At 29.1% G+C, this 26898-nt stretch overlaps 4 protein-coding genes across 4 annotated transcripts; 3 read left to right on the forward strand and 1 right to left on the reverse strand.

Moving 5' to 3' along the window:
- Positions 1 to 1427: 1427 nt before the first annotated feature.
- LOC123305823 lies at positions 1428 to 3216 on the reverse strand. The gene is made up of 4 exons (XM_044887654.1): positions 3098 to 3216; positions 2871 to 3022; positions 2620 to 2730; positions 1428 to 1650 (listed from the first exon to the last, which is right to left on the reverse strand). The coding sequence occupies exons 1-4, from the start codon at positions 3168 to 3170 to the stop codon at positions 1486 to 1488; spliced, it is 501 nt and encodes a 166-aa protein (XP_044743589.1). The 5' UTR covers positions 3171 to 3216; the 3' UTR covers positions 1428 to 1485.
- Positions 3217 to 19242: 16026 nt separating this feature from the next.
- On the forward strand, positions 19243 to 20537 carry LOC123293472. Its single transcript, XM_044874316.1, has 4 exons — positions 19243 to 19312; positions 19383 to 19543; positions 19981 to 20091; positions 20457 to 20537. The coding sequence occupies exons 1-4, from the start codon at positions 19243 to 19245 to the stop codon at positions 20517 to 20519; spliced, it is 405 nt and encodes a 134-aa protein (XP_044730251.1). The 3' UTR covers positions 20520 to 20537.
- A 2457-nt stretch (positions 20538 to 22994) lies between these two features.
- On the forward strand, positions 22995 to 24066 carry LOC123305648. Its single transcript, XM_044887423.1, has 4 exons — positions 22995 to 23144; positions 23218 to 23378; positions 23761 to 23868; positions 23958 to 24066. Exons 1-4 carry the CDS (start codon positions 23072 to 23074, stop codon positions 24012 to 24014), a joined length of 399 nt encoding a protein of 132 aa, XP_044743358.1. The 5' UTR covers positions 22995 to 23071; the 3' UTR covers positions 24015 to 24066.
- Positions 24067 to 25606: 1540 nt separating this feature from the next.
- On the forward strand, positions 25607 to 26449 carry LOC123305934 (fatty acid-binding protein, heart-like). Its single transcript, XM_044887776.1, has 4 exons — positions 25607 to 25739; positions 25880 to 26037; positions 26134 to 26238; positions 26300 to 26449. The coding sequence occupies exons 1-4, from the start codon at positions 25667 to 25669 to the stop codon at positions 26354 to 26356; spliced, it is 393 nt and encodes a 130-aa protein (XP_044743711.1). The 5' UTR covers positions 25607 to 25666; the 3' UTR covers positions 26357 to 26449.
- Positions 26450 to 26898: the final 449 nt, after the last annotated feature.

Genomic DNA, 26898 nt, shown 5'->3' on the forward strand with positions numbered 1-26898 from the left:
TTGAAAGCGCAAAGAAGTATTACATCTAAATATTCTCAACGCTTTCATATTTTCAACAGATTATCTTGATTAACGAATAGCGCACTTTATATCTCGATATTATGTTTCAGTGGGACAATTATTGCTGATCTTAAAGCGATTATAATGGGATAAATTTTATTATCAAAAAAATTAGACTTCCGTACCATATTTATCTAGAATTGTGAACAGGTATTTAAACAGTTTTGAGGTAGTATTTATTAGAGTCCGTGTATTGTGAATAAGTATTTATTAGAACTACATGCGAACGAAGGGTGCTCCACTGTCGAATGCCTCAGCCAGGCCTGTCCAAGGTGTAGTAGTAAGCGATAGAGATAAATAGAGATAGCAGAAATAGCAGATAGTAGAGATAGCAGGATAGCAGATAGTAGAGACAGCAGAGGGTGGGCGTGCGGATTGGCTTAATGGACTTAGCGGGCGGGCTAAGCATAGTATAGCTATAAATAAATAGGAACTGCAATTAATTAAGATTAATAATCGCTGATCTATAGTTATAATTTAAAAAATTGTAGGTAAAACGAAGTTTACCGGGTCATCTAGCACTAAATAAACAGTTTTAGCATGTGCAATTTTTTGAAGTACCTACGAATCTTATGTTGTTAATTTACTGGATTATAAAGTGTAGAGAACTATGCACATTAATTTGAACCTTGTAATTTAAGATTTGTGTGTGTTTTCCTTTTTTTCTGAACAAAAGATGTTTTAAGGAATATATAACGTATACATACAATAAATTATTTAATAACATGAAAGAATATTATCTATTCTTTTTATCTAAAAGATTATCAGAGATACTTTTTTAAATTTTAGATATGCCGACATTTACTCATTTGATATGACAAAAAAGTTTTTCAACATTTTTAATAAAAGCAAACGTGAAAATCCAATTTTAATTTATAAAATTTTACAATGAATGAGTTACTCATTAACCAGAACAAATTTTTACGTATTACACTTTAAAATTAACTTAGTAATAACTTATGCTGTACTTGTACGGAGGAAATATTTTTAAAGAAGTGATGATACTTTATTACTTTTTCTAGAACATTTGGGGAAACTTGATTAAACAATTTTTCACATTACTATCATTCCTAACGTTTGTTTTCTAATAGAAATCTTGTAACTTGTTAGATGTTAACATTCGAACATTTGAGACATTTGATGTCTTGAGACATGTAAGATGTTAACAATTATAACATTTGATTAATCAAAACTTGTTCGAAACTATAATTAATTTAATTTAATTGGCTTCTCTCTTAAACTAAAATTTGACAATAAATGTAAAAAATAACTTTTTTAATAAATTTTAATTATCAATTAGAAATTAAAATTTTAAGACACTAAATTTTATTAACTAATAAGATAACTATTGAAAAAATATATCTCAGCTAAAATATATCTCAAGTATATCAGATCATGTCGACAATTATCAAATTTTGTATAAAATTAGGGGTTTATTTGATTTTTTTCTTTGAAATCTTCTTTCGGTGAATTTTTACTCCATGGACAATTATTCGGTGTAAATTTTCTCCGTGGGCAACTTTCTGCGCGGAATCTTCTTGGGCAATCTGATTTTTTGTTGTCTCGTAGCCAATTTATTTCCTTCATTGCCTACATTTAATTAAAAATAAAATTTCTCCAATTGAAAATCTTTTTTATTCTGTTAGTGTATAAAGTATTGTAGGCGGTTGTTTTAATTAAAATGGAATTTGAAAAGTCTGTAAGTAATTAGGGTAATTATAATTGTATTTCCTCTATTACCATAAAAATTTAGACCAAGGAAAATTTTTTAGAAAAAAGCCATAATGATACTAATGGAAAAATCATTTTTCCATACGACAAACCGGAGGATTAAAAATGAACTTTGATATAAGTGTTAACCTGAGTTTCAGTGAAGGTTATTTAAATAAATTAATGTTATGAAACCATATTAATTTACAACAATACTGTTCAAATGTAGAATGAACTGTTTAATAACAAATAGTCCCAAATTTAATGATCAAGTCATTCTAAAGACAACTAATTTTTTCAGATTTAAGCCCACTTATAACCATCCGTATCATTTTTCCCGTCGCGTATCCCTCGATTTTGATTTTCAATTTTTAAGATGTTTATATTTTAATTTAAACAAGTATAAATTTCAATATCTTAACCCCCTGGTCAACTCGCTAGCGATGCCCTTGCTTTTGATCTCCTGAACAATTTATAATTTTCATAAATGTTACTTCAATATTAAATTCAATTCTATCTTTGACAAAAGCGTAAATTTTGAACTTTAAACATCTTCAATGATATTTGAATATTGGAGCACTTTCAAAAATTTTTATAGCAATATCGATAAAAATTGAAATCGAAATAATTTAATTAAATTAAGAGTTCTAAAAACGTATATTTACAAAAACAAGAAACACATTTAATTTACAAGTAACTATTGAATATTTTAAATTTTATTATATTCTTGTAAAAAATATTTTTGCTTCGAAATCAATTTTATTTGTTGTTAGAGTCTGAAATTGAAAATAATTTTTGTGTTTTGAGGTTCGAATGCTTAATAGACGAATAATAATTTTTTTTACTTACAATCGTTAATAAGTTTTCATCAGCACTGTAGGATCGAATTAAAACATTTCCCTCGTGTTTAACACTTTTGCTGTGTACGATTAATGTGTTACCTTCCATTTTCGCTGTACTCTGAAAAAAATCACATAAATCTTTAAAATTTCATAAGACTTTTTTAATAATTATTTCAAAACACAATCAACAACAATATTTCACTTAAAAGAAAAAACCCTAAATGAAATACTCGAGTTCAATATTCGAATAATACTAACCTTTACAGGGTAGTTGTTAATAGTTTCGTCAACTTCGGAATCCAAAGTCAATGGTTGTCCACCATCAAGTGTAATTTTATTACCGTCAACGCTAATTTCTCTTGTTGTTCCAGCTTTTGGTACAAGTTTCTCAATTGCACTTTCGGGAAGATCTAAATTGGAACACATTATATATTAAGCAATTTTACAAATTTTTCAAAAATTTATAAAAAATATTCGGTACTTACGCCATGTCTTGTAAAATTCTACCAATTTTTCATGAGACTTATATTCGTATTTACCAGCAAGTGTGGATGCCATTTTTGTATTCGTTTAAGGAATAAAAGTACTAAAACTGTGCTGTTAGTGTTTTGATTTTGTTGTAAATTTGTGTAGTTTATTTATATACATTTAAAAAAATACTAGTGAGCAGCAGAGCTCTATTACTAAGGTTATAGTTTCCCCTCGTTAGGTTCTTCTTAATATATGACTCGTAGCAAAATTCACGATTACCTGGATTTGAACGATTTTTGATGCTATAAAAATTTTGTTTTACATGTTTTGTGAGACTGTAAAAAAGGGAAAGGAGTAGGAAAGTGGACCACAAAAGGCACATCTTTGTCATTAGCTTATAGGTTAAAACTAACTTTCAACCACCTAACAGTGAATTTGGTAGGGGCTTGAGAGGCGTACAATAAAAGCAATACATACACATTTTGATCTCTCTAGCTCAAATTTGAGGTGCAGTAGAAGTTCGCAAAGGGTAAAAAAACGACAAAAAAAATTGTTATTTTGGATTCAAGAAAAGTAAAACGGGACTGAAAAGTTGACACCCTCTAGTCTTCATTGACACTAATCCTATATGCAGAATGTTATCCACCCAAAAAAAAATTTCAAAATTAATCCCTTCTGAAAAATCATCAATCATGCTTAGTAAAAAACAGTCTGCACCGAATTTTCTGCTTACAAGAAAAAAAAAAAAAAAAACAAATGCTTGGCCCAAAAATAACGAGAGAAGATATATAGATATATATTCTTGTCAAACATTCCTAAAACATTTTTAAGAATTGTCTAAGGGCTACAAAACAGATTTATAACACGCACACTCTCTCCGATATCTTTCGATATCGTGCATAAGTCTATATTTATGTAGAAAATACGCTTAAAAAGTACTTCAAATCGACTACTACTCGTCATTATATGATTAGATAACGCATTAAAAATATAGATGAGACTCTTTACTTATATAAAAATTAATTATATCTATGATATAATCCTTTTCTAATAATAGAACTAGAATCATATGTAAGCATCAGAGTAGTATTTCGTTCTTATCCACGGTAATAATGGCGGTTTAACCTCCGTTTCACTGACCACGTCTATAACAGAAATAATTCTTCCAAAAATGATTTAAAGGATTGCAAGAATTATTTACTTTATACCCACACTTTCTCTAAAAATGTCGAATCCTTGACAATATTCTTGACATTGGACGGACTATACTACTGGAAGGAAGACTCTCTATCTGAAAATTATGAGAAGATTACCTATATTTAGGAGTATCAACCTCCCTAAATCCATAAGGGCTATCAATTACTTAATTAAAGTGGGCACAGAAAATATAAATATCTCTCTCCCTGCCCTGAAAAATTTAAGGCTATTCGAATTTTCAACCATTCTTAACAAGATTTTACACTGTATGAATATTTTTGAAGTGAAGATGAACTTTCGTGAAGGCTATTTGGAGCCGTATTATATGTTCACCAATACATAGCAACAGGACAATATCAAACGAAATGAAGTTTCTTAAACTATAATACTTTATTTAAATAAGTCACTAAATTTTATGTCTCATGAAGAACAAACTGTTCCCAAGTTTGTTTGCGTTTTTTGTAATACTCAATTATTTTATTTATGCATATTGAAGAAATTTTGTAGCAAATATAAAACTCCAAAATTAAAAATGTTTTAAAAGAGTTTTTAGTTTTAATATTTATGTTTGTTGTAATAAAAATAATTTTGATGAAATGCCAAATTTTCGTAAAGTAGTGTAGTATGTCCTTTTTGAAAAACTTTTTATATTTAGTGAGTTACTTGCATTAATATATTTTACATTATTTGCAGAAGATGATGTAACGTCTTTTTCAAAATAATGTACACGTCCTTAAGAAAAAAAAATACAACTAACGCATAAGTTTTTACTATAGTTTTTCGAAAATATATGTCCCTTAGATTCCTTATTGGTCTAAATATAACATTCTAAAATATTTGATTAAGCCAATGATGTGTAGAAGACAGATACAGTTTTAATTAACAAAAAATTTTGCGAATACTAAAACCAAGTGTGTTTTTCATGGACTTAATTTCAATTGGTTTTTACTTTGATTCCAATATTATAAAATTTCTCCCTCCCAAAACAAATAACAAGCACTTTCCTCAACACTATATGGTAGCCAACGTCCCACTAACTTTTAAATATGGTCTGAAGAAGTAAATGGTTGCATTTATAATGTTAAAAAAAAGTTGATATCCTCATGACTTCTGCCATAGATGGAGGGGTCAGGTTAATTAAATGGGGCAATTCCGTTCATTATATCCACAAGTTGAACTAGCATTTTTTTAAACAATGTCGAAAAAATATATAAATAATATTTTCATTTAAACATTTGTTTGCATAGCGATTGAACCATTGAAAATGCCATTGATGGAATTCTTAACAAAAATTAAACTTTTTTATGTAAATGTAACTAAAAAAATGGAATTATTTATAACATAGTTTATTGAATACTTGCTTCAAATTTTTCTATCTGTTTTTTTTTTATTAATACTATTGGTGCGATAAATTCAATACATATTTTTGTATATTGGCAATCGACTGACGTTCTGATATCATGCAAACAGCACAAAATCTTATATCCACAGTAGAATGCATATAGTGAGTGTGCCTGTTTAACTTTTGGATAAATAGTTATTGTAGTTAAACCCAAAATCGAAATTACTAATTTCATAATATTTGTACGTTCCTATATTTTGACACTTAAAACAGTGCTATTTAAATGCACTTAAAAATTATGTCAATTACTGACCACTATTGATATCGGTTTTAACTAAAAAGAGGATAAATTTTTAAGATTTATATATCGAAAGACTACGATTTTGTCGACTTTCCTATATTTCAGGAACCAACTTTATGCATAAAGTCTGAGAATATTTAAGTATGATTAAGTTTCTGAAAAATGGAAAATAATTATTTACGATACTAGTGGAATAACAGCATTATTAACGTACGAATGTGAAATTGGCACTACGAGTGCGTAGCACGAGTTGGACAATCACAGAAGTACGTTAATAATGCGTTATCATACGTGTATCGGACAAAACTTCATTTACGCCTCTAAAATATGAAAATGAACGATAAAAGGTGTCATAACTTTTTCAAAAAAATAGAAAATTAAAAAAATTACTGTAGTAACTTGTTACTAGTTTAAATGTTGACAGTAATTTGGAGTAAGTTAATGGATTAATTTCCGCACAAGTGAAGTAATGAATTCATTACCACACTAAGGTATATTTTCCACGCATATAGAGTGAGAAAAGAACTTCTTATCTCACGGGCGTATATAAATAATTATTCTATGAATATCAACACAGTTCACTCACAAATTTATCTTCAGTTTATACAGTTTGATCTGAAATAATTTTCCCTCCCTTCATTCCGAGGTACATGCGAGAACATGTGGTACAAGCAAGTCAGGCTGCTTTTTCTGGTAGCTGATTATTTTTCATTTTAAGGAAATACACAAAAATTTGAATTTATAATTTACTATACTTCTAAAATGAAGTATTTCGATTAATATTATAAAAATTGAAAAGTATCGTAAACAGAGTCGCAGGAAAAAAAATTAACGCCAATTTGTAATATAATACGAAAGTGGTATAATCAGAAAGTTAATCATCTATCCCGCAAAGGTTCACTTATAGAACGGTTTGCTCTTTTTTTTTTTTAATTTTTACATATAAAATTTTTTTCTGGATTTTAGCCAAGTTTTTAAAACTGCAAAATATATTATTATATTGTTTCTAATATCTATAATTTTTTATGATTATTATTATTATTATTATTATATCATTTCCATAGATTTTCATTTTATTTTCTTTTGACCATGTTTTTATTATTATTTAGATATCAACAACTACTTCTGATCGTGTTAATAAGTTCAGATTTACAGACAGAACATTTGGCAAAATAAGTTGAAGTTTTGATCGTATAAACTGATAAGTGCTATTCGATACAATTTTAAAATAAAAGATAAGAAATAAATATATTTGCCATAAAATTGTAAAAAAAATATATTTTTTAGTGATGCCGCGGGGTATGTGCAAAGCCAGACAATAAGATGAAAAGAAATCAGATTTTCGACAGGTATTCGAGAGATTTCGATATGATAAATCAATCTATGTCTGAGTAAAAGTGCTAATCAGAAGCCGATAACCTTTAGCCTTTCAACGTATAAATCAATCAGGTATTAATGAGTAATTATTATTTTTATTTGAATATAAATAATATTTTAAATGATATAAAAAGAGACGCTACGAGATGATAGAAAACGCTGTTTGATAGCAAGAGACGAGAGAATATGAAACTTACGAGAATAGAAAATTCGTCGAGGTAATACAAAAAACATGTGACTTTCGTCTCGCGACAATAATAATTATTTTATTCAAAAGAATATGCATATTTTGCAAGACCTATTTAGTTATGAAAATATAGGAATATGCCCTTTTTTCGCTGATTTTATGCTCCTATCGACAGCTTTTATAAAACTGAGAGCAATTTTGTTTTCAAGAAATTATTGTAGACGTACGTGGCAATTTTTAAAAAATAATAGTTTTAATTAATATACCTATTTTATATCGACTTTAAATTCTTATTCTACCGAAACACTAAATATATACGATTGTCAACCGATTTAATAAATCTCTACTTATTCGAAAAAGTATTTGTTTATTAACTAGAACATAAATCAACAATTATTATACAAATTAAATGAGTCATGTGTGTTTTCATTTCAAATCTACGGAAAGATAATTTTAGTATAATAAATATTGCACTTTGAAAAGTAATAATAATATTGGTATCTTTACCAATATGGAAAATTCAACAATTTAGAATTATAGAATGTATATTTTATAAGATCTATATTCGTTGCGGGCATAACCGAACGTAGTGCCTCTCGCGGAACTATTTATAAGTTAAATATCCATTCATGATAAAGTGACGGAAAAAAGTTCGGCAACCCTAACATTACTCTCAAGTGGTTCAAGATTTTTATAACTATATTGTATTGCGGACTCGTAAATTGAGCAGTGGCTGATTTTATAAAGTTTTTCAAGAAGAATATTAGGTAGGTACCTTGATTCAGCAGTCCTTGAAAGCAGTCGGTTTTAGTAATTTCTTGTTACATTTGGCTAAAAAAAGCATACACGTTTACACACCATTGAATTCCCATCTTTTCTATGGCACACATATAGCACACATACATACGTGGTAGTTTATGCGATTTTCACATTTTTAACTTTAAAATCCCTCGGAGACCCCACCCCCCATTATAGCTACCTTTAGCAGGTTTTTATGAGCGGTTTTGTCGTTAAATGATTTATATAGATTTATTTAATAGTCTTACTGAACGGATAAAAATTCCATTCACTTATCATCATTTGTTTGAAAGTATTTTGAGGTGCCGAAACTTTTTCCCATCACTGTATTACTAACATAGGCAAATTTTAAATATGCTTTACCAGCTTGATACTCGCCCGCTTCACTGGGCTTAAAAGTAAAAACCACCGCTTTATAGCCTCCACCTCTCTTGATCTTACTTATCCCCCTTCCATAACACTCGAAGAGATTGTTTTACACAGCTAAAATATATGCATTATTCATTGAGTATATCAGAAAAGATGGCCATGAATTGTTTGGCATTTTAATTTTAAATTTTTATAGACATCTTCAATTTATGGTTCAAAATGATGACCATAAATGAAGCAGAAAAATGTCAGATTAAATTTAATGTTTTTTATTTTTTTTTTAAATATATCTTTATAAATTATAGCACATGTGTTATTATGATGTATGATCTACATTATTGTTCAGCTTCATTCAAATTTATTCATTAGTTTTTGCGTGACAACGTAACAAACAAATAAACATCCTTACTTTCACATTAATAATATATAGGGTTTGAATTGCTAAAGCAGAATTTTAAATTGCAATTAAAACTGGCGAAAAAAATTACATAGTATTGTAAGTACTTTGAATTTGCTCACAATCATAGAATCATTAATGTGATAAAATAAGGAATATGACATTTTTCTTAGGTATAAATAAATATTTCCGCAATTTGAATCTGTACAAAACCAATAGATACACCGATAGATATATTTTGTATATGTTAAATTCATCTAGAACTTTCGTTGTAGCTTAAGTTGTTTTAAAATAATTGTTATTATTGTAACGTATGCAAGTTTTATGATTGTTATTATTTTGTACAAATACAATGCATATAGGGGAAAGAAAAGATGATACTGTAGTTTTTAGTGTTTGCAAATTCATTAAAGATGTTTACAACGGATTGTTTCTTAAATAATTCGATATTATGTTAACACTTAGCGCATAATATCACATACCCTACTTAATCTCTGCTGGCAAAAACGTTCAGGCCAGAAAATGGTATGTTCCAATTCCCGACATAAAGTGTAACTTTTACGTATTTTGTTCACTTGGTTCATAAATGAATTATTTATTCTACAGTTTAAAGAAAAAAACAGAGGGGTTGTATGTAGATAAGGCTATTTTAGAGTGGCTGTTCTGGGGTGGAAAAAACATAGACCAGAGGGCCCATTCTGATAGCGAATTCCCGGTCATTAACCATGAATTAGCTGGACAGTGACAGAGAAGATGAGATATCGTCTCCTGCTCCTCCCTACTGGGACAGTTCCCCCCTTCACCTAAAATTGGCTGTTTTTAAGATACAATCTTTAAGGAGCAGCAAGCCGTTTGCGATCGGATCTCCCGGATACTTTTATTGATGCTTGACATAGATGTCCGCTAGCATTGTGCCATTCGACGGCTTCACAATTTCCTGGACTGTCTCTGTGTCGCGTAACCCATACTAGGCCTACATTCATTTGTTCCGCCAGCTCACTTAATGACGTACGGCAGTCCTGCGCTACCTTTGAGGCTAGATAGACTAATCTGAAAGATTTAAGAACTGTTTGGCTGTCGGTGAAGATAATAATCTCGGTGCACCTGAGAGCGTTTGGTCTTATGCATTCATATGCTTCGAAAATAGCCAGCGCTTCTGCTTAGTACAGGCTTTAATGATCCGGTAGCCGAAATGATACGGAAATCTCAAGAAAGCTGTGAAAATCCATGATTTTTTTACCTATAGAAAGGCCAAAGGGAGCTGGAAAGTTGACGCTACCAAAAAGCACTTTCTGAACACTAACTCAATATACAAACGGATTTTCAATTTAAATGGTTTGTTAAAGTGACGTCTACATCAAACACTTTGCTCTCCGAAGTTTAAGAGAAGAAAAAAGGTAATTTTTCCACTCTTATTCATCCTGATTCCCATGTTTTCCATCGATATATAACCCAATACAAAGTAATTAAAAGTATTAATCAAAACAAGATAATTGTAAACAATAACCATTCGCTGGCTCGCTTTCCTCTAATAAAATAAATATTTGCCTGCCCTAGATTGTTCAGTAAGTATAATAATACTTTTTAGTGGTGAAGGTGGTTGTTGGTGTTTGTTTGTTTGTTTGTTTGTTTGTTTGTTGTTGTTTGAATGAGTTTGTTTGTTATATATTTATTTTCAGTTTGGTTTGTTTCTTTTTATTTTATTTTATTGTATTTTTTTGTTACATTATTATTATTATAGTTCATATTCTAAAATTGTATTTTCTTTTTGTAAAAATCATAACCAAATACAAACAACAACCAAATACTTATATTTTATTGAATCTTTTATTGTTATAAATAAATATGATATAGTTTGTGGATAGTATAGAATATTCAAAATGCATTTGTACAGTCTGTATAGTTTAAAAACTTTACAAAGTTGTCAGAGTTCTAACAGCAAGACATAATCTAATGGAAGATAACATTTAAAAAAAAAAAACAAAAACAATATCTCCTTACAATAATATAGCCGGGAAAGCATCTTTTTCTTGATATGGAGGCTTAGAAAAGTATGAAATTGGGCAAAAAATGGTCCAAACATACAACTGGTGCCTGTAGAGATTTTTACTCGAAATATGATCACATAGGTATACCTTTATCTTTTCCGTTTTTTCTCATAATTTTTCACCATAAGCCATAAACAATGGTTTTTAGCTCATACTGTCAAAATTTCAACTTGTTGTGCCTAGAAATGGGCGTTTTTAAATGTTTAAAGAAGTTTTTTTTCATTACTTTAACGTTTTCTTCCATTTGAACGTGTCGAGCTGTTAAAATATTGTAACTTGAAAAATCTTCTTCAATTTCTCTTAAGTTTGAAATAGTGAAAAGAAAGAGTGGCTATTCACTATTCACTATTTGCTAGTGAGAAATATACCACTATTTCAAATAGTAGTTATACTTTTCACTAGCAAATAGTGAAAAGTCACTAAATAATAGTGACTTTTTATACTTTTCACTAATTCGTTTTTGGAGAGATCGTATTAATTATAAAACAGTATGTTTCTTGAAGGTATGTTTCTAAATTGGCATTCGAATGAATTAAAAATAAATTTAGAGACTATTCTTTATGATTGTTGCCGTGTATGATTATAAACTTGAACTTTTCTTACTTCTTATTATTCCGTGTAAAGAAATCAAGTTTTTAGTCATAATTTTGACACTATTTTTAGTTACAAAAAGTTGTTTGTTTTGCCAATATTATTTGAGAATGAAAAATGTATAGTTAAAAATGAAACCTCATTTTGTCACTAGTGATTAAAAAAACTGGTAACAAAATTTTATAGCTAAAGGCTAGCTAAGGGGAGTGTCAAAATTATGATATTTCCAAACTGAATTACAAATAAACTTGTATATTATTAACACGATGCCTAAAAATGGTAGCTATGTTTACAGAGAGCCCATTTTACTAGAACAAATGTTGCTCTTGACAACAAATAAATTATATCTATCATGTATCATTTGCAACATTTTAAGTTAAACATCCCTTATATTTGATATTTATCTATAGAATGGAATATACTGATTATTTCATTCAATATTACTATATTACCAGATAATGTTTATGATAAAGTGAATTTAAATGACTGTTTTTATTACTTTTATACGGGAGTTTTATTTTAAAATGATGTCATCTTATAATAATATCATATCAGACCATATCATACAATATGATATGAACTAGAGATCATGTTCGTTAAATATCGATAATTCGATATAATATTAAAATCATAAAAATATCAAATGTCCTCTTTTTATCAAATTGATTATCATATTTATAATAATAAAGTGAAATTCTGCCTACCTCTTTGCTTTTTGCGTTTAACTTGAATTTTATTTGAAGTTATTTCAGTGTAGATATTTTTAAATAGCTTTAAAATTGGATTGCTTAAACTTCAGAATATACCGGCCGTGTCGCTAAATGAACAGTGCTTACGTTGATTATACTTGTTTTGAGCTAAATTAGAGGCTCTATACGACATTATTTGACGCAATAGTACCTACGCAATTTAATCGAAAACAACATCTCTCAGATCAAACCCAGCAACGCATTATATGCGTTTTGGTTAATATTTAAATTCAATTTCTCAATTTCTTCAAATAAACAATTTCTGGATGAATTTTCAACATGCTGGAAAAGTTTGGCCTTAAAAACCCCAAAAATTGAACCTCAAAACCCCAAAAATTGAAGCTGAAAATCGAACCTTGTAGAAGTAATATCTAAAATTGAAAACCTTTATTTTAATCCAACTTTCCTATTCGATTGGGATCTGACGAATTAAAAAATATAGAAGTATTCGGAAAAGAAGAAGAAATAAAATTAGAAGCGATTTCGCAATTCTAGTACCGTATCTTTCTACCAGAAAACCAAGATTCTACGATCAATAATCAGGATTTTATGCAGTTGATTGAACATTATGGTTGGTTAGCTTTCTTCGCTCTGCTGGTGTGAATTCATCCTAAACATTTTACTTACTACACGATACAAAGGAATCAGAGAGTTAAGATGACATACGAAACTCGCTATATAGATAAAATTTATTTATTTGTATTGTTTCATGTTGTATGACATTGTTTATCAAAATTTAAAAGCAAATTCTTTGAATAATTATAAACGTGAACATAAATGAGAATCTTTTTTAAAAGAGAATATTAACTTTTTTACTTGTTTATTTCCATAGTAAATTTTATTATTCTTCGATAATGAAATTGTCCATCGTTAAGTTAAAGTTATTTAAATTAAAATAAAATAACGTAATAAAATAGAAAAATACGCGTCAAATTCATTTCTTTTTTATTACATCTCGAAATACATATTGTATGTTTGTTGGTAAAAATGAAAATCAAGAACTTTGTCAAGCCTAGACAACACATTTTGAATAATTACACTATTAACTGTGTAAAATTTTCTGAACACTGTTTTATAAGAGAAGGTAACATCACGAAAAAACGGTTTCTAAGACAGGTAAGTTTTACATATTTCTTTTCATTTGGAAATTTGGTAAGGGTGGAGTAAGCCTAGTTTCTAAGAGCGGTTGCGCTTAGTACATTTACTAGTTCACATTACCTAAACAATCTGCGAAAAGGACCCCACAATATTCGATAGAAAAATGGCTTTCTGTGAAACTTTTTCTAACCCATTCTAAAATGTTCTTTGGATGGTTCTTATCAAAAGCTCTCACGACCACAATACTTTTTAACTTGTAGTTTTCGAGCTACAGAAGATCAAAGCTAAACATTCATTATAGTTATTTAGTCCGTAGCTGGAAAACTGCTCGTTTGTGGCCGTGAGAGCTTTTGATCAGAATGATTCGAAGAAGATTTTGGGTGCAGTTTGAAAGAGTTTCACAGAACGTCATTTTCCTAGTCATATAGGTACTATAAATTGAATGTATTTGTAGCTTTGATCGCCCGTAGCTCGAAAATTACTTGTAAGAAAGTTTTGTGGCCAGAAAGTTTTTGATCAGAACGCTATCAAGAACATTTTAGGGTGGGTTAAAAAAAGTTCACAGGAAGCCATTATCCTATCTTATATTGCGGGGTTCTTTCTGATTTTAAAACCAATTTGAGTTATATAAATTATTATTACAATTTTGCCATTGCAAACACTGTGTCAGATATTATTCTTACCTCTTCTACTTACCAATCGTTGACAATATTTTTAAAAATTAGAGCACGTGATCGATTTATTTTTTATCACCAACAAAACAAAGACTTTGTAAAAGCGTACGTATTTGAAATTAAATAAATTATACTTTTGATTAGCCTTTATTGAAAGGACTTCTTTTATTTAAAAAAAAAAATTTATCGTATATGTATTTTAGATTTTTTTTTTTTACTTTATTTAAGACAAATTCTACTGCTTTTTTATACACTAAACATATTTGTGAAATAAAGGAAACATGTGTTTTCAATAGAATTGTATGTGTCCTTTATACACAGGATAAAAAAAAGGTTCATGTATTTTTTCTTTTGCTTTTTATATACTATATGATTTTTCATACACACTACATAGCTGTTCGGATAAACGTAGGTACATACAGTATAATTTTTTTTTGAATTTTTGTTAATTTTCTGGTAGAAAGCTACGGTTTTGATCTGAAAAAAATAAAAAAACACTTGTGAGCATCAGGGCTCCATCACTAAGAGGATTTTTCTCTCTCATGATGTCATTTTTTGATCCCCGAACCAAAAAAAGGAGTGTTATAAGTTTGACCGCTATGTGTGTGTCTGGCTGTAATTTAATGGAGAGTGTTCTTAGATATGTTTCACATGCTTAGATGTGTTATGGTTCCGTACCCGAAACAAATAAAACGTAGGTCATGATCCTCTAAATCAGTTCAGTTTAGAGAAGGCTATAAGGAAAAGGTAATTTAATGAAGAGTGTTCTTAGATATGTTTTGAGTGCGAGTTTAGGGATCCGTAGCTGAAAAATTTGTCGGGAGTTTTATTTTGTAAATTTCACTCGTGATAAGCAAGCACTTGACCAGAATGCCACTGTTACGTATTTATCAACAGCTATACTAGAATGGGCCTCTGTCCTAAAATTTTTTTATTTCTTTAAAAACGTGTGAAATCAATTTTTTCATAACATCAATAACTACTAACGAAAATATGTATGATTTAATTGTACAAATCGACAGGAAGGAAAAAAACACTTGGAGACGTCATAACCTGCAATTGCCATTTACACTTCATATTAAAAATTGTTTTGCAAGAATAAAAGAGAAAAATTGTTTTATGGCTTATATGTATATTTCATGTTGGTCAATCGATTTTAATTTTGATTTCAGATATTGTCATCTATTCTTGTACATTTTCAAATTTTAACGAAAATGCATTGAAATTAATAAAAAAGACTAAATAAAATAAAGTTATTTGTCAGATTTCTAAGGATTTTATCCATCCCGATTCTTGTACTAAAATAGCAGGAAATAGAAATTTCATTTGTTGAACAGTGAGTCCCCCTTTTTATTTTATATTTATATTGTGTTTGGTAAACTCATTTGCTTTGTGCGATGTAATTTAACAAATAAAATTGTAAAAAATTGTAAATTTCGAGTTTTAGGATTTTATATTTTACAAATTTTGTTGTAGTTGTTTGACATTTTTAATCAATGCCTTTGAGAATTATAACATGCTATATATAGAGTGGACAGTTTTAATCGTATATTGAAAAAATTTATTACGGTACTAAAATACAGGAAAAGAATTTCGAACAAAAAATATTGGACTCAAATACCTGGAGAACATCTTTTTAGACATCTTTGAATTTTAAATAGCCCATTTGGGCTATATAAGTGAACTCGTTACGGATAAGAGAACAACAGAACTACAGAAAAGTGGGTAATTGTAAAACTACTAAATAACAGAAAAGTGGGTAGTTGTAAAACATCAGACTGCGGAGACATACCCTAAGAGTGTTCATAGATAAAAAAAAATTACTTTACTGATATAAGCCTCACACTCGTTTTTTGAGGTTTGATCAGAAAATGTCAGATTAAAGTGTATAAATTCATCTTTAAGCTGAATTTGAGACGAAATTGTGGCGAATCAATACAATTTATTAAAAACAATGTTTCAAATAAAAATTTTTTATCTTTTCAAATCTCTTTCAGAAAATTAATTTGTAAGGATTGTACATCCTTAAGTGTCCGAGAATGTTGGTAGTCACTAGTTTTCCCTAAAGCATTTCAAGAGCAAAACAAAACAAAATAAAATTAATGATCAAATAAAAAAATATTTCTTTTTATATAAAAATCCTTACGTTTATTTCTGATTAATGTTAGGTGTGTTTTTATTTACCCGAATCAAAATCATTAATATTTAACGCCTCATTGAGTAACAAATCATTTACAATTGCTTTTACTTTATTGTTACTTGTTTATTTGTAAATAAATTATGATAAAAAATTGCGCGTTACTCATTTTGGTAAATGATTTTAGCCACTTTTTTAACTCCCGACCTCAGGGAGGGGTTTTTATGAGTTTAATGTGTCTTTGTACCTTTGTACCTTAGTGTTTGTCTGTTGCATCGTAGCTCCTAAACGAATGAGTCGATTTTTTTTAAGATAATTTGATCAAGAGTACGACCCTTTTAAGACGGCCCTTTTACGTCTTTTAAATGATTAAGAAAACTAGAAAGCATTATTGTTCCAGAAATTGATAAAACTTGATTTGTGTACTATTGAAACAAAAAAATATAACGAGAGGATTTAAATTAGGATTGGGAAACGAATCAGGATATAATATCTTGTAAAATACTCATTAATGTCTTCGTAGTCCCCATAAGTCCAAAGTAAATATTCCAAGGACATAAAAATCTGCTTGCTATTACGATTGAAAGTGTCTGAAATATGAACTGAAAAAAGTTCCCAGTTCTGGATATCAACTCTCGCTTACGAATTTAGCCCATGTTAAAGAAACTGCTTGTCCAATTATCAATACGATAGAATTTTTGTGTTCCTTGCAAAAAAAAATTCGGTTTTTACCAACACACATAATGGACCCTGCATATTTTTCAAAAAATCAATAAAATCAAAACAACAACAAAATTATTTCAGAATTGATGAAACTTGATTTGTAGAGTACTTTTGGTCCATCAGATTTAAAAATCGGGTTCAATTTACAATTGGGTGAGTAATTTTTGGTATATTGGTAAAAATCGACTACAAAGCTATAATTTCGGAGCCATATCGAAAGATTCTCATCTAATCGACAAATAAACTGAATAGTTACTCTGGAAATTCTATTGACACTGCGCCATTACAAAATAAGTTTTATCCAAATCGAAGAAAATCAAATTATATCCATTTTTGCAATATTCTTCCGAGGTACTATCCAACGAGGTAGGTATTGTAATTATGTCGAAGTACTGCAATTTAATTGATATTTCAATGTCAAATTAAATATGAAAAAAATTATTTTTTTCATTGTATGACTAATAAAAATTTAAAGATAAAACAGAATTTGGAGATAAGATAATAAACGTTTATACATACAAAAAAAAAAATGTAATCATGTTTAAAAATATTTTGATTTTTAACAAATTATCATATTTGTTTTAACAATAATTACCTAACATGCCTGCTAAAATTAGACTATTGATTTAATTTTATTCTCAAATGTTTTTTATCAGAATGTAAATTGTAATTTTGTCATATAACTATTCCATCTGTTTGATATATTCATATTTTCTACTTATTTTACACGTAGTCTCTTTTCAAAAAAATGAAATTTTTACATACAATTATAATTTGTAATTCCAAGAGCTGCCTTATTCAGTCAATCTATGTACTCTTTCAAAAATGTTTTTATTTGACAGAACAACAAGAGTTTTTTTTCTTTGAAGCATAATAAGAATAGATAGGAATCATAACAGATAGGAAGCTGAATTGGTACAGATTTGGAGATGATTTCTTTATGTATATGTAAAATATTTATTTGCTTCACTTCTAGCCATGAATTATTTTTTGAAGTCTTATCATCTAGACGAAATTAAAAGGCGTGAACAAAACAACAGGTGTTAAAATAAATAATCAGGGATATTAATTGTGTTTTTTAATTTCCACAAACTACCTACCTACACATTGTATTATAATTAAAAATATACTATAATATGATCTGGGGATCCGTATATTAAAATTCATTAATCAACATTTAACACATTCACATTAAAATGATAGAACTTAAAACTTAAATTCAACCACTTGCATACAAAAATCAACCAAATTTGTTTTTTGTGTTTTACGGAAATTTGGGTGACGATCATCCAAATGTAGACAATTTGCGCTAAGAAGTGCGTAGGTATACAAGAAATATTATCTGAGCGCATAGTTTTTGTGCGATATCATCGATGGGGCTTTTTGTGCTTAATTTTAATGTCTCTAGATCAACAATCGTCTTTCGACATTGCAAAAATATTTTTCGCAAAATATTTATTTTTGCAAATTGCTTGAATTATTTACTGAACCGATTGATGTAAAGTTTCTTACCAAATAATACAAATATTTATATTAACGCTGTAAACCAATCATATATTGTTTTTAGGTTTTTAAGTTCTATCATTTTAAATGTAAAACCCTATATAAGATATTTATATAATATATCTACATTACTATTTTTCTCCTGATTGAAATGAAAATTAAAAGCGGTGAAATTAATATTTCAGGTGAATGGAGCTTTCGTAGAAATTGACGATAATACCTACTGTTCTTGAATTTTAATTTTTTCCAACCCGCTCAAATAATCTCTATTACAAAAACGTTGTATCTATTTTAGACCTATATTTTAACGTAAATATACAATTCTTCTCCAAGACGGGCGAAAATTTTTAAGTCTAACGAATTTACGAAATGAAAAAAAGTAAATTTCTTCCTCTTAGTAATATGCTATCGAGTATAAACTATTGTAAAATGTTTTGTTATAGTCAAGCGTAACGCACTTTCGACGAGTTGTACACAACACACACTTTATCAGAATTTTTTAATTAAAGTTAAACCGAAACATTGATTGTTGACGAACGGTTGATAACATTTGATATTGATTGATTTGGTGTTAATAATAGCAAACAAAAAATTAATGCACAACAAAAGGTTTCTTTTACAAAACTAGTTTTTGCGATTCCACGACTATTTAAAACAAACCAGTTAAAATGATATCATTAGTGGGAAAATACGCCTATGTGAAACAGGAAAATTTAGTTGAATTTTATAAATCATTGAGTAAGGAAAACAAAATTATTTATAAATTTCAATACGATAATTTTCCATTAATTGTACTCGTTATGTTTAGATGTACCCGAAGCATTTGTCGACAAATTAATACCCAAAATAAATTCATTAAAAGAATTTAAGGTCGATGGATACAAAGTTACCATAACAGGAAATTATGAAGCAACTTATATTCTTGACAAAGAAGTGGATGAAACTAATGAGTATAATTATACACTGAAGGTAATTATAAAATAATTATTTTTTAACAAAATGGTGACAATTTGATCCCTCCATCAAAATTTTTGAACCATTGAAATTTCAATTTAAATATAAAAAGCTTGCTCCTCCAAGAAACCGTTAAACTTTCATCATGACATGAATTATTTTGTCGGCATTTAAGTTGGTATTTCTAATTTTTCTAAATTTTCTATATCATTATTAAATCGTTCGAAAATAAATGGGTAATTTTAAAAAATTTATTCATCTGCAAGTCGTTAAAACGTTTTAGAGTTAATAATAGACGAAGTTTTCGAAAAACACAATCAATGCAAACAACAATTTTTGTAAAATAATTTTGGTTTCAATTTAGATTCAGATTAAATTAGTTTTTCTTTCCATATATACACGGTTTGTGTTTAAATTTAAAATACTCAAAATGTGTTTTTATTTTTTTGTAGAGCATAGCTAAAATGGAAGGGAATAAACTAATTGTAACTAGTAGGACACCAGAACAACCAAATACAACATTGAAAAGAGTTTATGAATCCAACGATAGAGAGCTTATAATTGTAAGTAAATGTAATTTTATACTTTTCAACAAAATTGATAGGGAAATTGTATTCTCACTAATTCAGTATAGTCTTGGAATGCCTGAGGATCGCCAAGAAAATTGGGTGTTTACTCTTTGAACAGTAATTATTAATTAACATAAATAGCCAACTATGTCCGTCAAATATTTGGCGTTTATTGTGTATTTCATTTTTTTTAAATCCGTTAGAACAGAATTAACGGACACAATAATTTCAGTTTAAAATAAAATTTTGGATGGGTACCAGATAGTAATTATTTTACAAAGATAATACATTAGAATAATATATAAGAAAACAGGAAGAGAATGATTTTTATGTATTAGTGTTTTTCTTGTATTTTTCAGACAATGTCTTGTCAAAAAACTCCAGTAATAGCGAAATACTATTATAGAAGAGTATTGCCATGAAAATCACCATTTTACCAGAAAAATTTTGTTTTTATTTATTTTGTATTTATGTTTAATATACTTTATTTTGCGAAATTTTTGATAATTTTTTGTTTTTTTTAGTATATCTATATATATCACTCTTTTTACCCAGCAAAATATTTGGATCAAAAGTCCTCGTTCTGACATGTTCCTATCTGATAAGTGGCCATTGTCAATTAGTTAAACTTTCTAATTTTTATTTTCGAATGATATCTCAAATTCATTCCTTCACGTAAATCGCTTCAAGTTTTTCAATCGCTACCGTCGTCTGTCAATTATACGAAATAATAATTTTGATACGAAAAAACAATTATGGATAAAACTTTTCAGACCGTTTTTGCCAAAACTATAAGGTTTTCGAAAAAATGTTTCGAACAAAAAATGTAACCTTTTTAATTAAGAAAAACTATTAACAGTGATTGAGTAGAATGATATTTTCATTGAGCCTGAAATCCTAGGTCAAGCACCCTGTATAACGAATCTGTGTCTCTTTAATTGTACATTGGCTCGAAAAATACTTGAAGTAACATTTTGTTTTAAATTCTTTTTAAAATTGCTGGAATATTTCTGCCTGTGGTCATACGGAACACCTTGTATAATGCTACCAAATTTTAAATAAATTGTGTTTTTAATTTCGTATAAACGCGATAAGATTAAGCACTTTATTAATTTATGCCCCGTATAGCCTGACAACATATGCATTTGCAATTGTTTTGAAACAATTAGACTTTAATCTTTAGTTTTCAAAATAAGTGTGCAATGACTTATCGAGTAACCCGATGCAACGTTTTTGTATTGTTTTCTTGGTGAGCAAATAACCGCAAACTATCTCAAGTACATGGCTTTGTCCTTCCAATCGTCAATTCAACAAACAATCTATTCAAAATCAAAAATATTATCATTTAACCTTCAATCTATTATTGTTATGAATCGTACTTTAAAACTTGTTGAAAAATCCACTACGTAGATCAAGGCTTCAATATTAAAAAATAATTTGATTTATTTAACCATTCATAGGATTTTTGAAGGAAGGGACTTCTTATTTTGGTTGCCAAATTTTATATTTATTGTTGTTTTGTATTTTCTTTCAAAATTGCGTAAAACACTTAGGCTAGGTTAGTTTCAGTCATATTGGCTATCCCCGTTAGACACACTTAGGTCATAGGTTCATTGTCATCTTTTTGAGAGGCTGAGTACTCCTCCTGCATGCCATGAACTATACCAGTCCATTAAAAATACTAAGCAAATTCATTTTCGTCGTGACGGCGCTTTAACCAACTGAGCCACTAGAAGTCTCAGACAAAATTGAAGTTGGTTTTTTTGAATAAGATTGTTTCAGTTGAAAGAGGTGTTTCATTTGTGTTAGTTTCAGTATCCACCACACTTTAATTTAACAGGAAGAGGCAGCCATAGAGCCTTAATTTTAAAATGGAGCTCAAAATTCACCCTTCAATCCTTGGCATTCACTATGAGCACTGCAGCTTCTCTACCCGCCACAGATATATTAAAAAGGTGTGACATATAGCTATTGCCTTGATACTCAGTTTCGAAAATATATCGTAGGAATTTTCAACGACATGTTGAAGTGGTAGTCTTTGCGCAAGACTCGCTTGAAATCAAATGGCTTGGAAACGGCAAACAGCCACAGCTCCTCATCTGCACAAAAGTACAATAAGTTTTCCGAACACACCTAATAATTAATTTTTAAAAATAGAACACACACATAAAAATTTGAATATTATTATCTTAGTTATATTTTAGTAATCGAAGAGTAAGTTTACGGCATTTAATATGAAAAATGGTGTCAGCCAAATGTCGCCTGTGGACTTAATGCAGCATTTCCTTCGTTCGAGATAATTTTCTATGATTTCAGGTGCTCCAACGTTGTAGTTTTCTTGATATAGACGTGACTCTTAAGAAAATCCCACCAAAAGAAACTCTAATGGTGTATTCTTGGCTGAACGAACGCTACCATGAGACACGTTTATAATTATCTCCAATGCTTACAGTTTCCTCAAACTTTTGTACAATGGTGTGAATTATTTGCATCATTGTGCAAAATTTATTTGAATGATTAAATTGGTGTAATCATCCCGTAAAAGTATATGACAGTTGTTAAAAAATTGTTATTTTTGAATATCCATTGTGAAAAATTTGAGCGTTGTTGAGCGTTAGATAAACGATTCATATGGTAAATGGATTGTTTCTAACATATGACATTTAAAACAAGCAAAAGTAGTCACAACATTCTAAATTACAGAGTTGCAAGGATAGGAAACTGCAATTGAACCACCCTTTACAATAATAAAACCGCATAAATATATTCTAATTCCACAGAAGGATTAAATCATAGGAATAATTACTTTTTGTGACACTTAAACATTCATCTTTATTTTTGTAGTATGTTATCTAATCATAAGTGATTTGAAACACATTATTTATAAGCTGTTGATTTTTATAAATAAGCCGGTAGTCAGTTTAAAATTTAGAATTAAAACAGTAGTATTCTAATTGTCAATACACACTCAAAAATGGCAGCTTCACTTGTTGGTAAATACGAATATGATAAAAATGAAAAAGTGGCAGATTTTTACAAAGGATTACGTATGTAGGATATATCTATCATTAGTTCTAATAATATTTTGCGTGATATATCTACTTTGATTTCGACTTTTAGATGTACCTGAAACAATGATTGAGAGACTTGTACCAAAAGCTGGAATGAAAAGAGAAATTACTGTTGATGGAAACAAAATAACAATTGTTGGTTCATCCCCTGTAACTTTCGTCTTGGATACTGAAATTGAAGAAACTAACGAACATAATTACACATTCAAGGTAAATCTCAAAATTTTAGTCTTAGAGATACTGATAAATTTTAGACGAAACTGTAACCCAACATTCTTAGTCATTAGCAAGGCGAACAGTACGAAAATCTCAGATAAAAGTAACTAAATAGGGTTATAATGTTCTTCATCTTTGCTTAAAACATAAATTTTAAATAAAATTAATAGAAAAATGCTCAAAATTCTGAAAATTTTTATAAAATTTATCATCTGAGAATATCATCTCCTACCCTCTTTTCAACCACTTGTATATTAAAATCGATCTTGTTTCAACACTAAATAGAAGCAGATTTTGGGGTTGTTCTTATTTAATAGATTCTTATTTAATAAATATAAGCAGCTGAATAAAATCGTATATTCTGTATTTATTTCAGAGTACAGCAAAACTTGATGGTAATGTTTTAATCGTGGATAGCAAAAGTGTTAAAGACGATGTCACTCTACATCGAACCTACCAAACTAATGAAAAAGGGCTCATGGTTGTAAGTAACTATAACAAAAATTGAATTACAATTACAAATTTCTATAAAATTTCTTTTCAATTATATCTAAAAATTCTTCATTTTTTCAGGTTCTAACCGCAGACCAAACCGATGTTGTAGCTAAGATATACTTTAAAAGAGTGTAAAACAGTATTGTAAAACAGAAATAAAATAAAAAAATTGCCTTGTGAATCGAAATTCAAAATCAATTATTTTCTTTCCCTTGCATTAAACTATGTAATATACATTAGTTATGAATAAAATCCTGGAGTAATGTCTCCAAAAGATAATTCCTCCCACTAATTGAGTGAGCCGGATTTCTTCAATTAGTAACAATCGCAATTTTACAGAGGACAAATATAAAATAAGACTTTGAGCAGAATTCATAAAAGTAACTTTTTTATGGCATAGAATATATTTATTAATATCTTTATTTATATGTTTTGAAATAAAATGCACCGCTTGGAACGTTTATTAATAAAAAAAGTTATGGATACAAAATGTAACAATAATAATATATTTATAAAACAAAACGATTTTATTAATTTAACCATAGAAGTCCTCCTCACAAATCCCACAAAAATATAATATTAGCATCAACAAAACCGTCTTATAGTTCTTGTACAGCTAATCCTAATTTTTTGTTAAATTATGGATCCAGTAACGCTCAAAAAGTTGACAACCCCCTATACAAAGAATATCGAAATAATTTTAAAAAATGCATTATTAAACTACTGCCATTTACACTTTGACAAAGTTGATATAAAATTAGTTAAATATATGAGACAAAGATAGTTTTGTGTCTATTCGAGAGCGCTTTTCCGTAAATAAATTTTAGCACTGGAAGCATAATCCAGTATGAAAAGTCATAATAGAGGCTGTTGTTTTAAAAGTAGGTATAAACCTTAAATTCAAATTAATGACATAAATATAACATCATTAGCCATGAAATTGGGCTATTTGGAAAACTAAATGTATGCCACTTTCATTCTAGTGGGAGTCAGCTTGACAGCTGATTTTTACTCAATATATTTTTTGTTATTCAGCTACGACTCATCTACGATTCCAAATTCATATGAAAATCAAAAATGGATGCAAAACTTTACAATGAGCCCAATATAGTGGCGATTGATACTCTTTTTACCCGACTGCCAAGTAGCTCGAAGTATTTCAACATTAAAGGTATCGTTATATTCCTCTTAAAACTCCAAATGCCCTTAGGTAAGTGGAAGTCCTATTTTCGACCTTGTAGAAACTTATCCTTAGGTGTTGCATCGTTATTCTCTCCTTTATTAACTGTGAGATAACAAAATATATTGAGTACTAGCTAGCAGTCAGTTATCAAGCTAATTTCCTCTGGCAACAGTGTAGTCAAGTAAGGTTTTCGCAACATGCCCACTTTATACTTAATTTTAGCAATCCACGATGTTTTTATGCTTAAAACTCTGTAGCCAAGTAAGGTTTTCGCAACATGCCCACTTTATACTTAATTTTAGCAATCCACGATGTTTTTACGCTTAAAATTCTGCCCGATAGAAATAAAATGCAATTTTGTTGGCATGCTCGACGCGACATTAGAAAGCCTTTTCTTGCAATATTAGATGCATGTAAACGAAGTGTCATAAAAAAATTGTAAATTAATTTTGTTAAATTATATTACTGCAATTATGCAATTAAATGCATGTACTGCAATTAAAAATTTAATATAAAAAGCCGATAATATTAGTAGTGATTTGCGTTTTATAAAACAATTCAGTTCCCATAAACACTCTCTCAGTTTTTATTTTTCTCAAGAATAATGGCGTCTGCTTTCGCTGGTAATTACGAACACGAAAAAGATGAAAATATGGAACAATATTACAAAGCTCTTGGTAAGTTTTCTTAATTTTACACCAAAATTTAAAAAGGGTAAACATTTTCGAAACTAGGTTATATAGATGTACAAAACGAGAAAAAACAGTGCAGAAAAAATCCATCAAATACATTGTTTTAAAACGTATTCATATTGCAGGACTTCCTGATGCTGAAGTTGAAAAATACAAGAAACCATGGCGCACAAACGTAATCGAAGTAAATGGTGATGATGTTCATGTGACAACAAATGCAAAAATTTCATATAAACTAGGTCACGATGTTGACGAAATTCTTGCAAATGGTCATAAAGTGAAGGTAAGTTATCTAAGTTTTCGTACAGTGATTCAGCTACCAGTATTTTTATAACAGTCTCTGAGTACGCTTATGATTTTGTTTGTTTTATTTATTTAGAGTCATGCAAGTTTGGAGGGTCCTAAATTGGTTGTAAGATCCACATCACCTGATGGCAGAAAAGGAACCAGAACATATGAACTCTACGATCAAGGAGTATTAATCGTAAGTTAATATTTTTAAATATTCTGGTCCATTTTTCTCAAACATTATTTTAACTTTTCAGAGCTTGGAATTAGAAGGTTCACCAGTAGTTGGAAAAATCTACTATAAACGAAAATAGGGACTTCGATTAAGGTTTTAATATTTGACTCTGATTTATGATACCGTGTTTTTATTTCATTTCTTAATATAATACAAGATAAGCATAATTAAATTCAGTTGTTTTATTTAAAATTATTACCCTTTTAGATCTTAAGCTTCGGTTCATTTGTAGGACTTATTTGCAATCCGTCTGCAATTGATGAATATTTGTATTTTTGTTCTTAATTAGAAGATACTGAACTACCGGCGCAGAAGGTAACGGACACACAGCGGCGTGTCTTCGCACCGCTTCTAAGAATGTCGAAAGTATCAAAGAAACGATTATCTTTCTATAAGCCTAAGAAAAAAATAAATATTCATTAGTGTAACCTGGTTGTTGGAGGTGGTCTGTTAAAAATTTGAAATATTTGTCTTTTAAAACTTTTTGAATATTTGCAAAGTCGTCGAAAGTTAGTCGCGTAAATCAAATAAACCTGACTCAATTCACTTCGAAAAGTGAAAAGGTAAAATAATTAGGTAATGCAAAACAATAATTCAAAGAACAAAGTCAACTCAAATATT

This window comes from Chrysoperla carnea, chromosome 1 (genome assembly GCF_905475395.1).
Source record: "Chrysoperla carnea chromosome 1, inChrCarn1.1, whole genome shotgun sequence".
NCBI classification, from domain to species: domain Eukaryota; kingdom Metazoa; phylum Arthropoda; class Insecta; order Neuroptera; family Chrysopidae; genus Chrysoperla; species Chrysoperla carnea.

What these genes read in the sequence shown, in the direction of transcription:
- LOC123305823 (XM_044887654.1), bottom strand. Translation starts at nt 3,170, where the DNA reads ATGGCATCCACACTTGCTGGTAAATACGAATATAAGTCTCATGAAAAA. An exon ending in TTAACAACTACCCTGTAAAG is followed by an intron (nt 2,731 to 2,870) that starts GTTAGTATTATT and finishes GATTTTTTTCAG; the next exon opens with AGTACAGCGAAAATGGAAGG. An exon ending in ATGAAAACTTATTAACGATT is followed by an intron (nt 1,651 to 2,619) that starts GTAAGTAAAAAA and finishes AATTAAATGTAG; the next exon opens with GCAATGAAGGAAATAAATTG.
- LOC123293472 (XM_044874316.1), top strand. Translation starts at nt 19,243, where the DNA reads ATGATATCATTAGTGGGAAAATACGCCTATGTGAAACAGGAAAATTTA. An exon ending in TGAATTTTATAAATCATTGA is followed by an intron (nt 19,313 to 19,382) that starts GTAAGGAAAACA and finishes CGTTATGTTTAG; the next exon opens with ATGTACCCGAAGCATTTGTC. An exon ending in ACGATAGAGAGCTTATAATT is followed by an intron (nt 20,092 to 20,456) that starts GTAAGTAAATGT and finishes TGTATTTTTCAG; the next exon opens with ACAATGTCTTGTCAAAAAAC.
- LOC123305648 (XM_044887423.1), top strand. Translation starts at nt 23,072, where the DNA reads ATGGCAGCTTCACTTGTTGGTAAATACGAATATGATAAAAATGAAAAA. An exon ending in AACATAATTACACATTCAAG is followed by an intron (nt 23,379 to 23,760) that starts GTAAATCTCAAA and finishes TATTTATTTCAG; the next exon opens with AGTACAGCAAAACTTGATGG. An exon ending in ATGAAAAAGGGCTCATGGTT is followed by an intron (nt 23,869 to 23,957) that starts GTAAGTAACTAT and finishes TCATTTTTTCAG; the next exon opens with GTTCTAACCGCAGACCAAAC.
- LOC123305934 (XM_044887776.1), top strand. Translation starts at nt 25,667, where the DNA reads ATGGCGTCTGCTTTCGCTGGTAATTACGAACACGAAAAAGATGAAAAT. An exon ending in CAAATGGTCATAAAGTGAAG is followed by an intron (nt 26,038 to 26,133) that starts GTAAGTTATCTA and finishes TTATTTATTTAG; the next exon opens with AGTCATGCAAGTTTGGAGGG. An exon ending in ACGATCAAGGAGTATTAATC is followed by an intron (nt 26,239 to 26,299) that starts GTAAGTTAATAT and finishes TTAACTTTTCAG; the next exon opens with AGCTTGGAATTAGAAGGTTC.